The 16,734-nt window shown below is 43.1% G+C and overlaps 1 protein-coding gene across 2 annotated transcripts in view; it reads left to right on the top strand.

Annotated features, from left to right (window-relative positions):
* The window catches only part of taok2a (TAO kinase 2a), a 41,998-nt gene that overhangs the window by 6,560 nt on the left and 18,704 nt on the right, over positions 1-16,734 (top strand). For both annotated transcript variants that reach the window (XM_024432770.2, XM_024432769.2), the window contains exons 7-16: positions 1,254-1,367; positions 1,522-1,613; positions 1,975-2,068; positions 2,296-2,377; positions 2,489-2,656; positions 4,312-4,518; positions 4,713-4,841; positions 5,118-5,354; positions 9,270-9,398; positions 11,566-11,769. In XM_024432770.2, the coding sequence (XP_024288538.1) occupies positions 1,254-1,367; positions 1,522-1,613; positions 1,975-2,068; positions 2,296-2,377; positions 2,489-2,656; positions 4,312-4,518; positions 4,713-4,841; positions 5,118-5,354; positions 9,270-9,398; positions 11,566-11,769 (1,456 nt within the window). The remainder of the gene's footprint in view (positions 1-1,253; positions 1,368-1,521; positions 1,614-1,974; positions 2,069-2,295; positions 2,378-2,488; positions 2,657-4,311; positions 4,519-4,712; positions 4,842-5,117; positions 5,355-9,269; positions 9,399-11,565; positions 11,770-16,734) is intronic.

The raw sequence follows: 16,734 nt of genomic DNA, 5'->3' as shown, positions 1-16,734 counted from the left end.
CCAATAAAAATGCAATTAATCACAGATTTGGCACATTGCTCACATGTTAGGCTCCACATCATGCAATATGTTGATACAAGTTGTAGGCAGTAACCTACAAGTAGCAAAATAAACCCCAATTGATTGAATATGAAATGTATTTTAATATGATTGAAATAGGCCTATAGTTTGCAGTTTTATATCTGTGCAGTCGTCTCGGTTTTTAGTTTAAAGCATTTTTTATTTTTATATACGTCGCTTGTTTGGGTCAATTGCAAAGACATGGGCACCTTTTGTATTTGTGGTCAACTTTGTTCTGAGGTTTCCGCGGTCACAGAGACGGTTAAGCCATGTGATTCTGTTTTAGCGGAGATCTGCTGTGTAGAAAGCGATTCGGGAGGCATGAAATGACACAATTAGCTGTTCTAGTGGTCCGGGGTAGGCGTTAGATTCCGAGCGTTTTCAAGTATGACGTTAATAACGATGGCTTGCCGATTTTTAACGGTTCTCCTACGAAGGTTCTAACGGTGAACTTAACCTTAAGATACTTTTGGGAAACTGGGCCCTATTCTCTTCTATACCATATATGCTACATTAGGGTATGTCACAATCGCAAAGAGGTTTCTAGCCTTAAAGGTCAAATCAGGGTTTTTTTCAGGGGTGAAAATGATCATGGGTTAAGGAAACTCTCCAGGCCACTCTTGAACGTCTACAATTGTATGGAAAGTATGCAGAAATTACAATGGGTGTGTATATATAGATTACCAACCCCTGGGACTTGGTAATCTACTGCATCTTGCCTATGCCATTCTGTACCATCACTCATTCATATATCTTTATGTACATACACTTGTGTGTATAAGGTAGTTGTGAAATTGTTAGGTTAGATTACTCGTTGGTTATTACTGCATTGTCGGAACTAGAAGCACAAGCATTTCGCTACACTCGCATTAACATCTGCTAACCATGTGTATGTGACAAATAAATTTGATTTGATATATATTTTTTGAAACTGCTCATTTTTTGGCCTGCAAATTGATTTTGGCATACCTGTCATCCCCCCCAAAAATCTGTGCGGCCCTCCGTTGAATTTTAAAAATCCTGCTGTGGCCCTCCAGCCAAAACATTTGCCCACCCCTGGGTTAAATTAATACGTTCAACGTCGTTATCTCTGCGCTGTCAACGTTAACATTGTTACTGTTGTGTCAACATTCTTTTTGTCACATTGTGTCAACATTGTTTTTGTCATGTTAACATTGCTCCTCTCCTCTCAGGGATGTGAAGGCAGGGAACATCCTCCTGACAGAGCCGGGACAGGTGAAGCTGGGAGACTTTGGCTCTGCCTCCATTGTTGCCCCCGCCAACTCCTTTGTAGGAACCCCCTACTGGTGAGGAGCTAGAAATGCAAACTTGTGGACTATTCAATTCCTTGAAGGCCAAAGTACTGCTGGTCCTCTCCCGTGAATCTACAAATCCTCCCCCCACCCCCTGCCCTACACACCAGTGGCTGATTTATAAAGGGAGGGTTCACTCTTTTTCCAGGATGGCTCCGGAAGTGATCCTAGCGATGGACGAGGGTCAGTACGACGGCAAGGTGGACGTCTGGTCTCTGGGCATCACCTGTATAGAGCTAGGTAGGCATTGCACACCACATCAAGAAAGAGAGAGGTTTCAGAAGTTAAAACTAACAATGTAGCATAATATAGGAAATATGAAGGCGTCTTAACCCCAGGCCCTCACTGTCTGAGTGGTCTGACCAAAACCCCTAACCCCTAGGAGTTGGTAATAGTCTGTTGTCTGTTTGTTCCGGCATTGTTACTGGGATTTAAGAGACTCAGCGCTAAGCTGCTTTCGCTGCTAGCGAACACGTCCTCTCTCTCTCCCTTCTCTCTCTCACTTGGTCACTTTCTCTCCATCTCCCTTACCTTCTCTCGATTGTTCTCTCGCTCCTCTTCTTTTTGTACCCTTCTCTCGCTCTTCCTTTTCTCCCTTTAGCGGAGAGGAAGCCTCCTCTGTTCAATATGAATGCTATGAGTGCCTTATACCACATCGCGCAGAACGAGAGCCCCATCCTAGCGTCCAATCACTGGTGAGCATCACTCTCCCTCTTTCTCCCTCATGCACAACTCTCCACTCACTTATCTGTCTGTCATTCACCTAACCCCCCGTCTTGCTTAACTCTTGAACTCCTTTTTTTCATGATCTTGCCTGCACATCACTGTCTCGTTGTCTCTTAACGCTCTCTTTCGCTCACTCACCAGCTCTCTCTCTTTCTGTCTCCTCTCTGATGGAACTCTCTTCTCTCTTGCGCCGCAGGTCTGATTATTTCCGTAACTTTGTGGACTCCTGTCTACAGAAGATTCCCCAGGACAGGCCTATCTCTGATGTGTTGCTCAATGTAAGAGTGCAGCACACACACACCTCTTCCTCGTTCCTCCTCTCTTCCCCAATTTCTTTCTAACTCGTTGCACTCCCGGCTCCTTTCTTCCCCTCCTTCCCCCGTCGGTAGCACCGGTTTCTGTGTCGTGAGCGTCCCCTGACGGCGGTGATGGACCTGATAGCGAGGACCAAGGACGCAGTGCGGGAGCTGGACAACCTTCAGTACAGGAAGATGAAGAAGATCCTCTTCCACGAAGCTCACAACGGACCCACCCCAGAGGGAGGCGAGGAGGAGGAGGTAGGAGCTCCCCCCCATGTTAATAAGGCCCATAATGGACCTCTTCTGGTTGTAGGGTGGGGAGGAGGGAGTACGGGGCACACTTGTTAGGGCAGATCTGTGTCGTTCACTTATAGCGCCTTCAGAAAGTATTCATACCACTTGACTTATTCCACATTTTGTTGTTACAACCTGAATTCAAAATGGATTAAATATTATTTATTTTTTCCCCCAATCTACACATAATGACAAAGTAAAAACATGTTTTTAGAAATATATTCACATGTTAGATTCACCTTTGGCAGTGATTACAGCTATGAGTCTTTCTGGGTAAGTCTGATCTTTGCACACCTGGATTGTATACTTACTTGCACATTTATTATTTTTGGTTGTTGGTCATTGCTAGACAGCCATGTTCAAGTCTTGCCATAGAATTTCAAGCCTATTTACGTCAACTAACTAGGCCACTCAGGAACATTCAATGTGGTCTTGGTAAGCAACTCAAGTGTATATTTGGCCTTGTGTTTTATGTTATTGTCCTGCTGAAAGGTGAATTTGTCTCCCAGTGTCTGTTGGAAAGCAGACTGAACAAGGTGTTCCTCTAGGATTTTGCACGTGCTTAGCTCTATTCCGTTTCTTTGCATCCTAAAAAAACTCCCTGTCTTTACCGATGACAAGCATACCCATAACACGATGCAGCCACCACCATGCTTGAAGTGGTACTCAGTGATGTGTTGTTTGATTTACCCCAAACATAACACTATGCAGGACATAAAGTTGGAATTTCTTTGCCACATTTTTTTGCAATTTTACTTTAGTGCCTTATTGCAAACAGGATGTACGTCTTTGAATATTGTATTATGTACAGGCTTCCTTCTCACTCTTGTCAATTAGGTTAGTATTGTGGAGTAACTACAATGTTGTTGATCCATCCTCAGTTTTCTCCTATCAGACGCATTAAACTCTGTAACTGTTTTAAAGTCACCATTGGCCTCATGGTGAAATCCCTGAATGTTTTTTTCCCCTCCGGCAACTGAGCTAGGAAAGATGCCTGTATCTTTGTACTGACTGGGTGTATTGATACACCATCCAAAGTGTAATTAATAGCTTCACTGTGCTCAAAGGGATATTCAGTGTCTGGTTTTTCTATTTTTTACCCATCTACCAATAGGTTCCCTTCTTTGCAAAGTATTGGAAAACCTCCTTGGTATTGGTGGTTGAATCTGTGTTTGAAATTCACAGCTCGACTGAGGGACCTCAGTAATTGTATGTGTGTACAGAGATTAGGTAGTTATTCAAAAATAATGTTAAACATTATTATTGCACACAGTGAGTCCATGCAACTTATGACTTGTTAAGCACATTTGTTCTGAATGTATTTAGACTTGCCATGACAAAGGGGTTGAGTACTTATTGACTCAAGATATTTCAGCTTTAATTCATTTGTAAAAATGTCTAAACCATACCACTTTGACATTACGGGGTATTGTGTGTAGGCCAGTGACACAGTCTCAATGTAATCCATTTTAAATGCAGGCTGTAACACAACAACATTTGGTAAAAGTCTAGGCGTGAATACTTTCTGAAGGCATTGTATCTTATGTTAACTTTCTGTCTCTATAATGTCTCTTTTTTTTTTTTCTTCCCCTCTCTCCTTCCCCCTCCCTCTCGCCCAGGAGGTAGAGCAGTACCTGCTGCGCACGGGCACTGTGGGCAGCATGGAGAGTTCCCAGTCTGTGCCCAGTATGTCCATCTCCGCCAGCTCCCAGAGCTCCTCGGTCAACAGCCTGGCGGACGGCTCCGACGACAGCAACGAGATGGCTATGATGACCGAGGGAGAGCACACGGTCACCTCCAACTCCTCCATTATACACCGCCCTACTGTAAGTCTGAGAGAGCAGTCTCCTCCATTATGTATCGTCCTACTGTAAGTCTGAGAGGTGTGTGTGTGTGCGCTAGAGAGAAAGAAGATGGTGGTGTGTGTATGTGGTAAGTATATCGGGTGTGTGCAATTTGTCTGTGGACATTAATTTAACTTCCCCCTCCCGAATTCTCTCTCCTTGTCCCCCTCCCCCAGGGTCAGGATAATATCTATGATGACCCATACCAGCCAGAGATAGACCAGCAGCAGCCCTCGTCAGCCGCCCGCCGCAGGGCCTACTACCGCAACCGGGACCACTTCGCCACCATCCGCACGGCCTCCCTGGTAAGCACATCCCCAAACCCCTCTCTCTGACTTAACCACTAGCACAACCCCTAACCCCTCTCTCATACTACTATGAACGCTTTTATTGTTTTCTTAAAATTACTTTGCCTCAGCTTGATTGAGTTTGCCTGCGATCCAATGGAACTGGCCCACAACTGAAAACCCCGCCCACCTGTCTCTCCAGGCAGGCTCAATCGAAAATTCAGATACTATTGAGACACATTCCCTCTCCGCTCCTTTCTATCTCCCCACTCTCTCTTCCCCCTCTCTCTCCAGGTTACTCGTCAGATCCAGGAGCACGAACAGGGCTCAGCGCTGAGGGAGCAAATGTCTGGCTATAAGAGGATGAGGCGGCAGCACCAGAAACAGTTGATGGGCCTGGAGAACAAGCTGAAGGCTGAGATGGATGAGCACCAGCTGAGACTAGACAAAGAGCTGGAGAACCAGAGGAACACCTTCGGAGGAGAGGGGGACAAACTGGGCAAGAAACACCAGGCCATACTGGAGAAGGAGGTGAGGGATGGCGGGACTGGAGGAAAGAAGGAGGGGTGGAGAACCAGAGTTTTGGAGGAGAGGGGGTCAAACCGGGCAAGAAGTAGGGAAGGAGTACTGTGGAAAGATGAACAGAATTTATGATTTTTCTCCATCACAATATTGTGGCTATATCCAGGAAGGCCAAAGTTCCAAAAGCTGGGCCTAAAATAGTGTATCATACAAATTATTTTGCATGATGAAAAACATTTTTGTTGGTCTAATGTGATTAATAAGGAGCATCCAGATGCTGCACTTGATGGATTTAGGAAATTGCTTCTTCCAATTATTGATAAACATGGACCTGTTAACTTCTTGGATATAGGGGGCGCTCTTTTAATTTATGGATAAAAAAAACGTGCCCGTTTTAAGCGCAATATTTTGTCACGAAAAGATGCTCGACTATGCATATAATTGGCAGCTTTGGAAAGAAAACACTAAGGTTTCCAAAACTGCAAAGATATTATCTGTGAGTGCCACACAACTCATGCTACAGGCGAAACCAAGATGATACTTTAACCAGGAAATGGGCAGAATTTTCGAAGCTCTGTTTTCTATTGTCTCCTTATATGGCTGTGAATGCGCCGGGAATGAGCCTGCCCTGCCTATCGTTTCTCCAAGGTGTCTGCAGCATTGTGACGTATTTGTAGGCATATCATTGGAAGATTGGCCATAAGAGACTACATTTACCACGGGTCCGCCCAGTGTCCTTTGTGTAAATTGGTGCGTAATCTACAAGCTGCACGCAATCATCCACTGATTGAGAGGAGAGAGGAGGCTTTCAACGAACGATATATCATGAAGAGATATGTGAAAAACACCTTGAGGATTGGTCCTAAACAACGTTTGCCATGTTTCAGTCGATATTATGGAGTTAATTTGGAAAAAAGTTTGACGTTTTGAAGACTGAATTTTCTTTTTTTTTTTGGTAGCCAAACGTGACGCACCAAACGGAGCAATTTCTCCTAAACAAATCATCTTTCAGGAAAATGGAGCATTTGCTATCTAACTGAGAGTCTCCTCATTGAAAACATCTGAAGTTCTTCAAAGGTAATGATTTTATTTGAAAGATTCTGGTTTTTGTTAAGAGGTTGCCTGCTAATGCTAACGCTAAATGCTACGCTAGGTGCGCTAGCTGTTACACAAATGCTTATTTTGCAATGGTTGAGAAGCATATTTTGAAAATCTGAGGTGACAGTGTTGTTAACAAAAGGCTAAGCTTGAGAGCTAGCATATTCATTTCATTTGCGATTTTCATGAAGTTAACGTTGCGTTATGGTAATGAGCTTGAGGCTGTATTCACGATCCCGGATCCGGGATCGCTCGACGCAACAGGTTAAGAAACTGCCGGTTAGAACTGTTAAAACCTCTTGATTCTAGCCATCCCGGATCCGGGATCGTGAATACAGCCTCAAGCTCATTACCATAACGCAACGTTAACTATTCATGAAAATCGCAAATGAAATAAATGCTAGCTCTCAAGCTTAGCCTTTTGTTAACAACACTGTCACCTCAGATTTTCAAAATATGCTTCTCAACCATTGCAAAATAAGCATTTGTGTAACAGCTAGCGCACCTAGCGTAGCATTTAGCGTTAGCATTAGCAGGCAACCTCTTCACAAAAACCAGAATCTTTCAAATAAAATCATTACCTTTGAAGAACTTCAGATGTTTTCAATGAGGAGACTCTCAGATAGCAAATGCTCCATTTTCCTGAAAGATGGTTTGGTGCGTCACGTTTGGCTACCAAAAAAAAAAAAAAATTCAGTCTTCAAAACGTTGAACTTTTTTCCAAATTAACTCCATAATATCGACTGAAACATGGTAAACGTTTAGAATCAATCCTCAAGGTGTTTTTCACATATCTCTTCATGATATATCATTCGTGGAAGCCTCCTCTCTCCTCTCAATCACTGGATGACTGCGTGCAGTTTGTAGATTTACGCACCAATTTAGACAAAGGACACCGGGCGGACCCCTGGTAAATGTAGTCTCTTATGGCCAATCTTCCAATGATATGCCTACAAATACGTCACAATGCTGCAGACACCTTGGAGAAACGACAGAAAGGGCAGGCTCAGTCCTGGCGCATTCATAGCCATATAAGGAGACAATGGAAAACAGTGTCAAAAATTCTGCTCATTTCCTGTTTGAAGTTTCATCTTGGGTTCGCCTGTAGCATGAGTTCTGTGGCACTCACAGATAATATCTTTGCAGTTTTGGAAACGTCAGAGTGTTCTCTTTCCAAAGCTGTCAATTATATGCATAGTCGAGCATCTTTTTGCGACAAAATATTGCGCTTAACACGGGCACGTTTTTTAATCCATAAATTAAAAGAGCGCCCCCTATATCCATGAAGTTAAGGCTCCATGGATTGATGAGGAATTGAACAACTGTAATGGTGAAGGAGATGGAGCAAAAGGAGTGGCTAATAAGTCTGGCTGACTTACTGAAAATTAAGAAATTATGTGACTAAACTCAACAAAAAAACTATTATGAAGCCAAGATCAATTATATAAAGAATGATGGAAAAAAACTTTGGAGTACTGAAATTATGGGCAGAAAGACACATTCAACTCCATCTTTTATCGAATTAGTTGGTTTTTTCATCTCAAAACCATTTGATGTTGCCAATTATTTTGCTTATAGAGAAGGGCACTCAACATGCACTACACTGACACAAATGACTGATAATTGGTTGAAAGAAATTGATAATAAGATTGAGCTGTACTGTTAGATTTCAGTGCTGCCTTTGAAATGATTGACCATAACATGTTTAGAAAACGTGTTATGGTTTTTCAACCTCAGCTCTGAATCCATGATATGGCAACCTATGTAATCGAACTCAAAGGGATTTCTTTAATAGGAGCTTCTCTAATGTCAAACATGTAAATTGTGGTGTACCTCAGGGCAGCTCTCTAGGCCCTCTATTCTTTTCTATTTTTACCACGGGCATTAAACAAAGCATGTGTGTCCATGTATGCTGATGATTCAACCATATACACATCAGCAACCACAGCTAATTAAGTCACTGAAACCCTTAACAAAGAGTTGCAGTCTGTTTTGGAATGGGTGGCCAGTAATAAACTGGTCCTGAACATCTCTAAAACTAAGCATTGTATTTTGTACAAATCATTCCCTAAGTTCTAGACCTCAGCTGAATCTGGTAATGAATGGTGTGACTGTTGAATTACTTGGTGTTACCTAAGGTTGTAAATTATCATGGTTAAAACATATAGATTCAATGGTTATAAAGATGGGTGAAAAAAAGAGATGCTCAGCTTTTTTGATGACCACATTCCAAAAACAAGTCCTGCAGGCTCTAGTTTAGTCTAATCTTGATCATTGTCAAGTCGAGTGCTGCAGGGAAAGACCTAGTGCTGGCCCAGAACAGAGCGGAACATCTTGCTCTTCACTGTAATCAGAGGGCTGATATAAATACTTTGCTTGCCAGTCTCTTGGCTAAGAGTTTAGGAGAGACTTACTGCATCACTTCTTCTTTTTTTAAGAAACGTGTTGATAATCCCAAAATGTTTGCATCGTCAGTTTACACACACAGCTCTGGCCCCACCAGGGGTGTTTCCGCAGTCCCCAAATCCAGAACAAATTCAAGAAAGCGTACAGTATTATATAGAGAGCTATTATTGCATGGAAAATCTGATATTGCTCAAATGAACAACGCTTCTCCCCAATTTGACCAAGATAGTTTGTGTATGTATTGATATGTAAGCTACGTGTGCCTTTAAAACAAAAAAAAATAATAATTGTAGTTCTGTTTTAGTCTAATATTCTGTATTATTTCATGTTTTGTGTGGACCCCAGGAAGAGTAGCTGCTGCTTTTGCAACAGCTAATGGGGATCCTAATAAAAATACCAAACACCTCCCTCTCTCTCTAGACCAAGGCAGCCCTAGCTGAGGAGAAGAAGTTCCAGCAGCATATCCTGAGCCAGCAGAAGAAAGAGCTGACCAGTCTACTGGAGTCTCAGAAACGCCAGTACCGCCAGCGCAAGGACCAGCTCAAAGAGGTACAACTTTATTCCAACCACACGACAACCTTATTCCAACCATTTCAGGACAACCATACAATTGCAGTCACATGGGACTGACCCAGGTGTTTTGATTGGCTTGTGTCACCCCCTAACCCAGGGTTCCTCAACTGGCGGCCCGCAGGCCAAATTTTATTTGGCCCCCCAATTTTTCTTAGCAAAATATAAAACAAATAATAAATGTTTCCTTGTTGCACATAAGAATGTAAAAACACCAGGATAACAGCTCCACAAATCAGCTAAACATTTTCAGAAATCTGTTCCCAAGTATTCCCACGCATAGAGAACCAATGTAAGCAAGGTTTGAAATTGTTTTAATCAAACATTGTATCTGTTCTTGCGGTTAATTTGAAGTCTTCAAATTATTTGTAATCCTACGGATTTAAATTTTTTTATCACAGTGCAGCTGGCTCATCTGCTCTTTCTCTTCACTAATGATGCAGGTGTGTGTTCAGTCTTCGGCCTGTTCCCCTAGCCTATTCATTGATGATAGACCCTGCTTTACTGAAGTTGTTTTTACTGCTAGAAATTGTGAGATGCAGCTTTAGATTGCCGATAGATGGGCCTAGTGCACGGTTCTGACTCTGTCTGTCTGGTGGCCGACCTTCCTATACTGTGCCCCTCCCCTCTCTCTCCATCCCTTGCTAGCTTGCTATGGGAGATGCAGGCAGCTCGAGATAATTTGATTGACAGTTAGTTCCTCTTCAGAAGCGGCATTCCTTTACAGACAAGTAAAATACCCGTTCAGTAGCACTTCAAAAACTTCTCTGGAGAAGGTTTTGTCGGCAATTAAAAAGCCTGAGTGTACCCTTAGACACAAAAACATGCCCTAGCTGAGGCGCTTTCAATGGTATGACTGTGGTACGTTTAACTTAATTGCCCGTCCCTAGTGTTCATACATACGTAATTGGACCATTACTCTGCAATTTTATGAGCCATTTGTCACGTCCCTACCTTCAACCCTTACCCCTGTGTTGTAATGAGTGGCTAGTGTCACTCTCTAACCCTTCCCCCTGTTTTATCCTGTTAGGGATGATGCGAATTTTCGCTGCTTTTTGTAAAAAATCGCGCAACATTTCAACGTCCTGCTACTCATGCCAGGAATATAGTATATGCATATGATAATTATGTGTGTATAGAAAACACTCCGAAGTCTCTAAAACTGGTTAAATCGTGTCTGTGGCTATAACAGAACGTGTTTAGGAGTAAAAATCCCAGGGAAAACTGTTCACCAAAAACAAAACAAAAATATTCATCCGCCAGTCAATGTATTGTCTAAGGCGACAGAAAAAAAAGAGGTTCCCATTACAATGCCTACAGCTTCCACACGATGTCGCCAGTACTGGCATTTTATGGCTGCTTTATCCTTGGTTAGATGATGTATAGGCACTTCCTGTCTTGGGGCGCACCGCAGGATGTTATGAAAGTGTAAACATGGACGATGATTTCAAGACTTGCTGCTATCGAATACAGATCGCCCCGTGATCAATTTGATAGATTATTAACGTTTATTAATACCTAACGTTGGTTTAGAAAAGTAGTTTGAAGTGATTTGTAAAAGTTTATAGGCAACTTTTGTAATTTAAAGTGACGTTGCGTCTTGTAAAGGGGAATTTTCCTGGATCAGACTGGCCTTCATAAAATGACATTTTGGCTATACAATGACGGATTTAATCGGGAAAAAGAGCCAATTGTGATGTTTTATGGGATATATAGGAGTGCCAACAAAGAAGCTCGTCAAAGGTAATGAATGTTTTATATTTTATTTCTGCGTTTTGTGTAGCGCCGGCTACCGCAAAATCTTTTGTTTAGGTGTCGTTCAGCTATTTTGGGGGGTGCATGCTATCAGATAATAGCTTCTCATGCTTTCGCCGAAAAGCATTTTACAAATCTGACTTGGTGGCTAGATTCACAATGAGTGTAGCTTTAATTCAGTACCTTGCATGTGTGTTTTAATGAAAGTTTGAGTTTTATCGAGTACTACAGGTGGCGCTCTTTAATTGCATGGATTTAGGTTCCTGCAAAGGAACTAAATTCCGCATCATCCCTAAGAGGATTTATACTAGGAACCGAATGAGAACCAGTCGACCCCTAAGCAGGGGTGGCTGGTGTCACCCTCTAACCCTTCCCCCTGTGTTTCTACTAGGAACTGAATGAGAACCAGTCGACCCCTAAGCGGGAGAAGCAGGAATGGCTGGTGCGTCAGAAGGAGTGTCTGCAGCAGCTGCAGGCGGAGGAGGAGGCGGGGCTGCTGAGGAGACAGAGGCAGTATTACGAGCTGCAGTGTCGCCAGTACAAGAGGAAGATGCTGCTGGCCCGACATAATCTGGAACAAGACCTGCTCAGAGAGGTAAAGCAGACCTATTGTAATACCTATAGTATAGGTATATTACTGGGGGAGATTGACCTGCTCAGAGAGGTCTCTCAGAGAGGTTTAATTGGCAGATCTGTCCATCACCATCTAGCATAAGCCTTAGAACACCCCCCCCCACCCCACCATTATCGACTTCAAGCAGAAGTTAATTTAGAAATAGTTTTTATATTTAAACTTTATATGCCTCAAATCAGAATCAATTGGGCATCCCAAAAATAATATGGCAAAATTTTCAAAGTCACATCTAATACAACTGTTGCCTCGATTTAGAGCCACATGTCATAGTCGTTTGATTCGCACAAAATTTGAATTGATTAGCAATAGGTTTGGGCATTATCCATATTTTCATATCGTCATACCATCCTTCTCTCATCCTGGGATTTACGGTACTACCGGTTTAGTACACAAGGATGCGCCAAACAACACAAAGCCCATTGGGTGTGTAATACTAGAATGCTAACCAAATTAGTACGAGTAATAGCAAATTTCCATGGATTCTGCTTGCTAAATATGCTAACGAGCGCAAACGAAAAACATGAATTGCAAGACCGGCAATCCAGGTCGTAAAGTTATAAACTCAACAAAAAAAGAAATGTCCCTTTTTCAGTACCCTGTCTTTCAAAGATCATTTGTAAAAATCCAAATAATTTCACAGATCTTCATTGTAAAGGGTTTAAATACTGTTTCCCATGAACCATAAATGTTCAATGAACCATAAACAATTAATGAACATGCACCTGTGGAATGGTCGTTAAGACACTAACAGCTTACATATGGTAGGCAAGTAAGGTCACAGTTATGAAAACTTAGGACACAAAAGAGGCCTTTCTACTGACTCTGGAAAACACCAAAAGAAAGATGCCCAGGGTCCCTGCTCATCTGTGTGAACGTGCCTTTGGCATGCTGCAAGGAGGAATGAGGACTGCAGATGTGGCCAGGGCAATAAATTGCAATGTCCGTACTGTGAGACGCCTAAGACAGCGCTACAGGGATGCCGGACGGACAGCTGATTGTTCTCTGGGTGGCAGACCATGTGTAACAACACCTGCACAGGATCAGTACATCTGAACATCACACTTGCGGGACAGGTACAGAATGGCAACAACAACTGCCCGAGTTACACCAGGAACGCACAATCCCTCCATCAGTGCTCAGACTGTCCCAAATAGGCAGAGAGAGGTTGGACTGAGAGCTTGTAGGCCTGTTGTAAGGCTGGTCCTCACCAGACATCACCGTCAACAACATCACCTATGGGCACAAACCCACCGACGCTGGACCAGACAGGACTGGCAAAACGAGTCTGTTTTGTCTCACCAGGGGTGATGGTCAGATTCTGTTTATCGTCGAAGGATTGAGTGTTACACCGAGACTAGTACTCTGGAGCAGGATCGAGGTGGAGGGTTCATCTGGGGCGTCACAGCGTCATCGGACTGAGCTTGTTGTCATTGCAGGCAATCTCGCTGTGCGTTACAGGGAAGACAATGGCTAGAGCCATTCCCCCCCAGAAATGTCCGGGAACTTGCAGGTGCCTTAGTGGAGGAGTGTGGTAACATCTCACGGCAAGAACTGGCAAAGCTGGTGCAGTCTTTGAGGAGATGCACTGTACAGTACTTAAACCAGATACCTACCCCCCCCTGTTCAGAACTTTATTCAATTTCTGTTAGTCACATGTCTGTGGAACCTGTTCAGTTTGTCTGTTGTTGAATCTTATGTTCATACAAATATTTAGTTTTGCTCAAAGTAAACACAGTTGACAGGGAGAGGACGTTTCTTTTTTTGCTGAGTTTACATGCACGGGTATGAGCTACCGAATGTGAATGATAAATGTAAAAAAATAGAATGGCCATGCATCGTTTTTGTTAACTCACTGACTTAAGCTATTTATTGCTGAATGTGTTGCTCTAATGTATTTTCTGTGAAGAAACTATAGTTGGATTTTCCTGATCACTCTATTGGGGGGGGGGGAGAAACTACAACACTGACTTTTGATAAAAAACAGGACCCCTGTCAATACACAGCTGGACTCACCTGATCCTGCTTTCTCCCATTGTGCTATTTACAAACACATCACTGGCTGAACTGTTCTGGGGAACTACGGTATGCTTCATAATGTGACGGGTGAAATGAGAAAAGCATTGCACATTGTTAACTGCAACAATTAACGACGGCACAGGAAATCAGTCAATACATTTATTAGGTCCGAGTCTATGGCGGGCATATGCTCACCCACAGGGGAGCCAGACCCAGCCAATCATAATGCGTTTTTCCCAAAAAGGGCTTTATTACAGACAGAAATACTCAGTTTCATCAGCTGTCCGGGTGTCTGGTCTTAGACGATCCCACAGGTGAAGATTCCAGATGTGGAGGTCCTGGGTTGGCATGGTTACACATGGTCTGCAGTTGTGAGGCCGGTTGGACGTGCTGCTAAATTCTCTAAAACATTAAATGCTCTGGTGGACATTCCTGCCAATTGCACGCTCCTTCAACTTGAGACATCTGTGGCATTGTGTTGTGACAGAACTGCACATTTTAGAGTGGCCTTCTATTGTCCCTAGTACAAGGTGTATCTGGGTAATGATCATGCTGTTTTTAATTAGCTTCTTGATATGCCATCTTGGCAAAGGAGTAATACTCACTTACAGGGATGTAAACAAGTTTCTGCCCAAAATTGTAGAGAAAGTGTTTTGTGCATATGGAACATTTCTGGGATATTTTATATCAGCTCATGAAATATGGGACCAACACTTTGCTTTCATATTTTTGTTTAGTATAGCTACAAAAATGTATTGATACACCATCCTGTGGCTATTTCCAAATGCGCCGATATACCGCCCAAGCCTAATTAGCATGTAAATCCACACCCCCTGAATTACAAACAGTCCGTAAGGTGTAGGGGTAGGGCGAGGCTTAACCCAGTCCCTGGGCCTCTCCCAATCCCCCGACACGTATTTGGACCCCTTGACTTTTTATCGTATAGCCGATTTCTAAAATGGTTTATTTTCCCTCAATCTACGCCGTAGTGACTTAGCAAGAAATGTTTGCTAGGAACATAAGTATTCAGACCCTTTACTCAGTACTTAAAATCACCTTTGGCAGTGATTATAGCCTCGTGTTTTCTTGGGTATGACGCTACAAGCTTGGCACACATAAATTTGGGGAGTTTTTTTTCTCTGAAGATCCTCTCAAGCTCGGTCAGGTTGGATGGGGAGTGTCGCAGCACAGCTTTGCCATTATGGGGTATTGTGAGGAAATAACCTTATTCTAAAATGAAACTGTGGAAAAAGTCCATGTCTGATTCCTTTCTGAAGGCAACATATTTTCACCTGTTATACTAGTGTACAAAACAGATCTACTGCTTCTTAAACTTGCTTTCAACGAGAATGACATTTAACATTGCATTTCTATGTGAAATGATCAGGCACCCAAGTTACAAAAACATATTTATTAACTGAAGTAGCCTATATACAATTAACAATGGTGTGTGTGTGGTTGTGTGCATAGCTGGGGTGTTACGGTGCCAAAGCAAACAACCAAAATCTAAGTGTGTCTGCATGGAGAGATTCTCCTCCATGAATGGGGTAAAGGTGAATTTATCCCGGGACACACCCAGGCCCAGGTGTCCCATTCCGCTGACGATCCTCCCAGTTCCGCCCACCGACATATTAAGGAAAACGAGCAGAGAAAGAATCCTGCAGAGATAATGGAATAACAGGGAATGTAGTGACAGATTTTTGTACCATCGTTAGCCGGCGCAGTGGCTAGGTCGCCAAGGCTCATGGAACGCGTCACCGCACACACAGAGAACACCTCTGGGGAAACTCTGCGCTCTCATCGGGAATCCCTACAATTGATGGCCTATTGGAAACCACTGGAGATGGACAAGGCCATACACGCTCACCAGCCAAGTTATTCCCGAAGATAACGTCGATACCCTCAATAGGCAACGAAGGACGCACCCCTACATCAACCTCACCAGTTCAGGATCCCACATCAGTTTTTGCAATGGAACTGACAGAGTTCAAACCTGTTCCCCTAATTAAAACACTATTCCTCTGAATCAGTCTCTGCAGAGAAGGGCAACACAGACGATCAGAGGCACCTGTGTCTCAAGATCTTCACTGGCACTAGGTCGTTACTTCCTGACATGGACACAACCCTCCTTAGTGAAAGGCAAATAATCTGGGTCAATATGGACTTTCACATGCCCCTGGGCATGAGAGAGTGACAAGAGTGAACTGATGTGGGACAGGCGCTGCTAATGCCTTGGGTTTAGGTTTAACATAAGCACTGAATTTACCCTTTAGAACAATCAAATGTATTTAAAGTTATTCTTACATCAGCTGATGTCAAAGTGCTGTACAGAAACCCAGCCTAAAACCCCAAACAGCAAGCAATGCTGTGTAGAAGCACAGTGGCTAGGAAAAACTCCCTAGAAAGGCCAAAACCTAGGAAGAAACTGAGAGGAACCAGGGGTGGCCAGTCCTCTTCTGGCTGTGCCGGGTGGAGATTAACAGAACATGGCCAAGATGTTCTAATGTTCATAGATGACCAGCAGGGTCAAATAATAATCACAGTGGTTGTAGAGGGTGCAACAGGTCAGCACCTCAGGAGTAAATGTCAGTTGGCTTTTCATACCCGATCATTCAGAGCATCTTTACTAGAGGTCGACCGACTGATTTTTTTTCAACGCCGATACTGATTATTGGAGGACCATCTCGGTAGTTGATAGGCTTGAAGTCATAAATAGCGCAATGCTTGACGCACAACAAAGAGCTGCTGGCAAAACGCACGAAAGTGCTGTTTGAATGAATGTTTACGCGCCTGCTTCTGCCTACCACCGCTCAGTCAGATACTTGTATGCTCATTCAGATTATACGCAATGCAGGACACGCTAGATAATATCTAGTAATATCAACCATGTGTAGTTAACTAGTGATTTTT

Source organism: Oncorhynchus tshawytscha, linkage group LG09 (genome assembly GCF_018296145.1).
Source record: "Oncorhynchus tshawytscha isolate Ot180627B linkage group LG09, Otsh_v2.0, whole genome shotgun sequence".
Taxonomy (NCBI): Eukaryota; Metazoa; Chordata; class Actinopteri; order Salmoniformes; family Salmonidae; genus Oncorhynchus; species Oncorhynchus tshawytscha.
The sequence above is the reverse complement of the archived record's forward strand: the minus strand, read 5'-3'. Positions and strand labels throughout refer to the sequence as shown.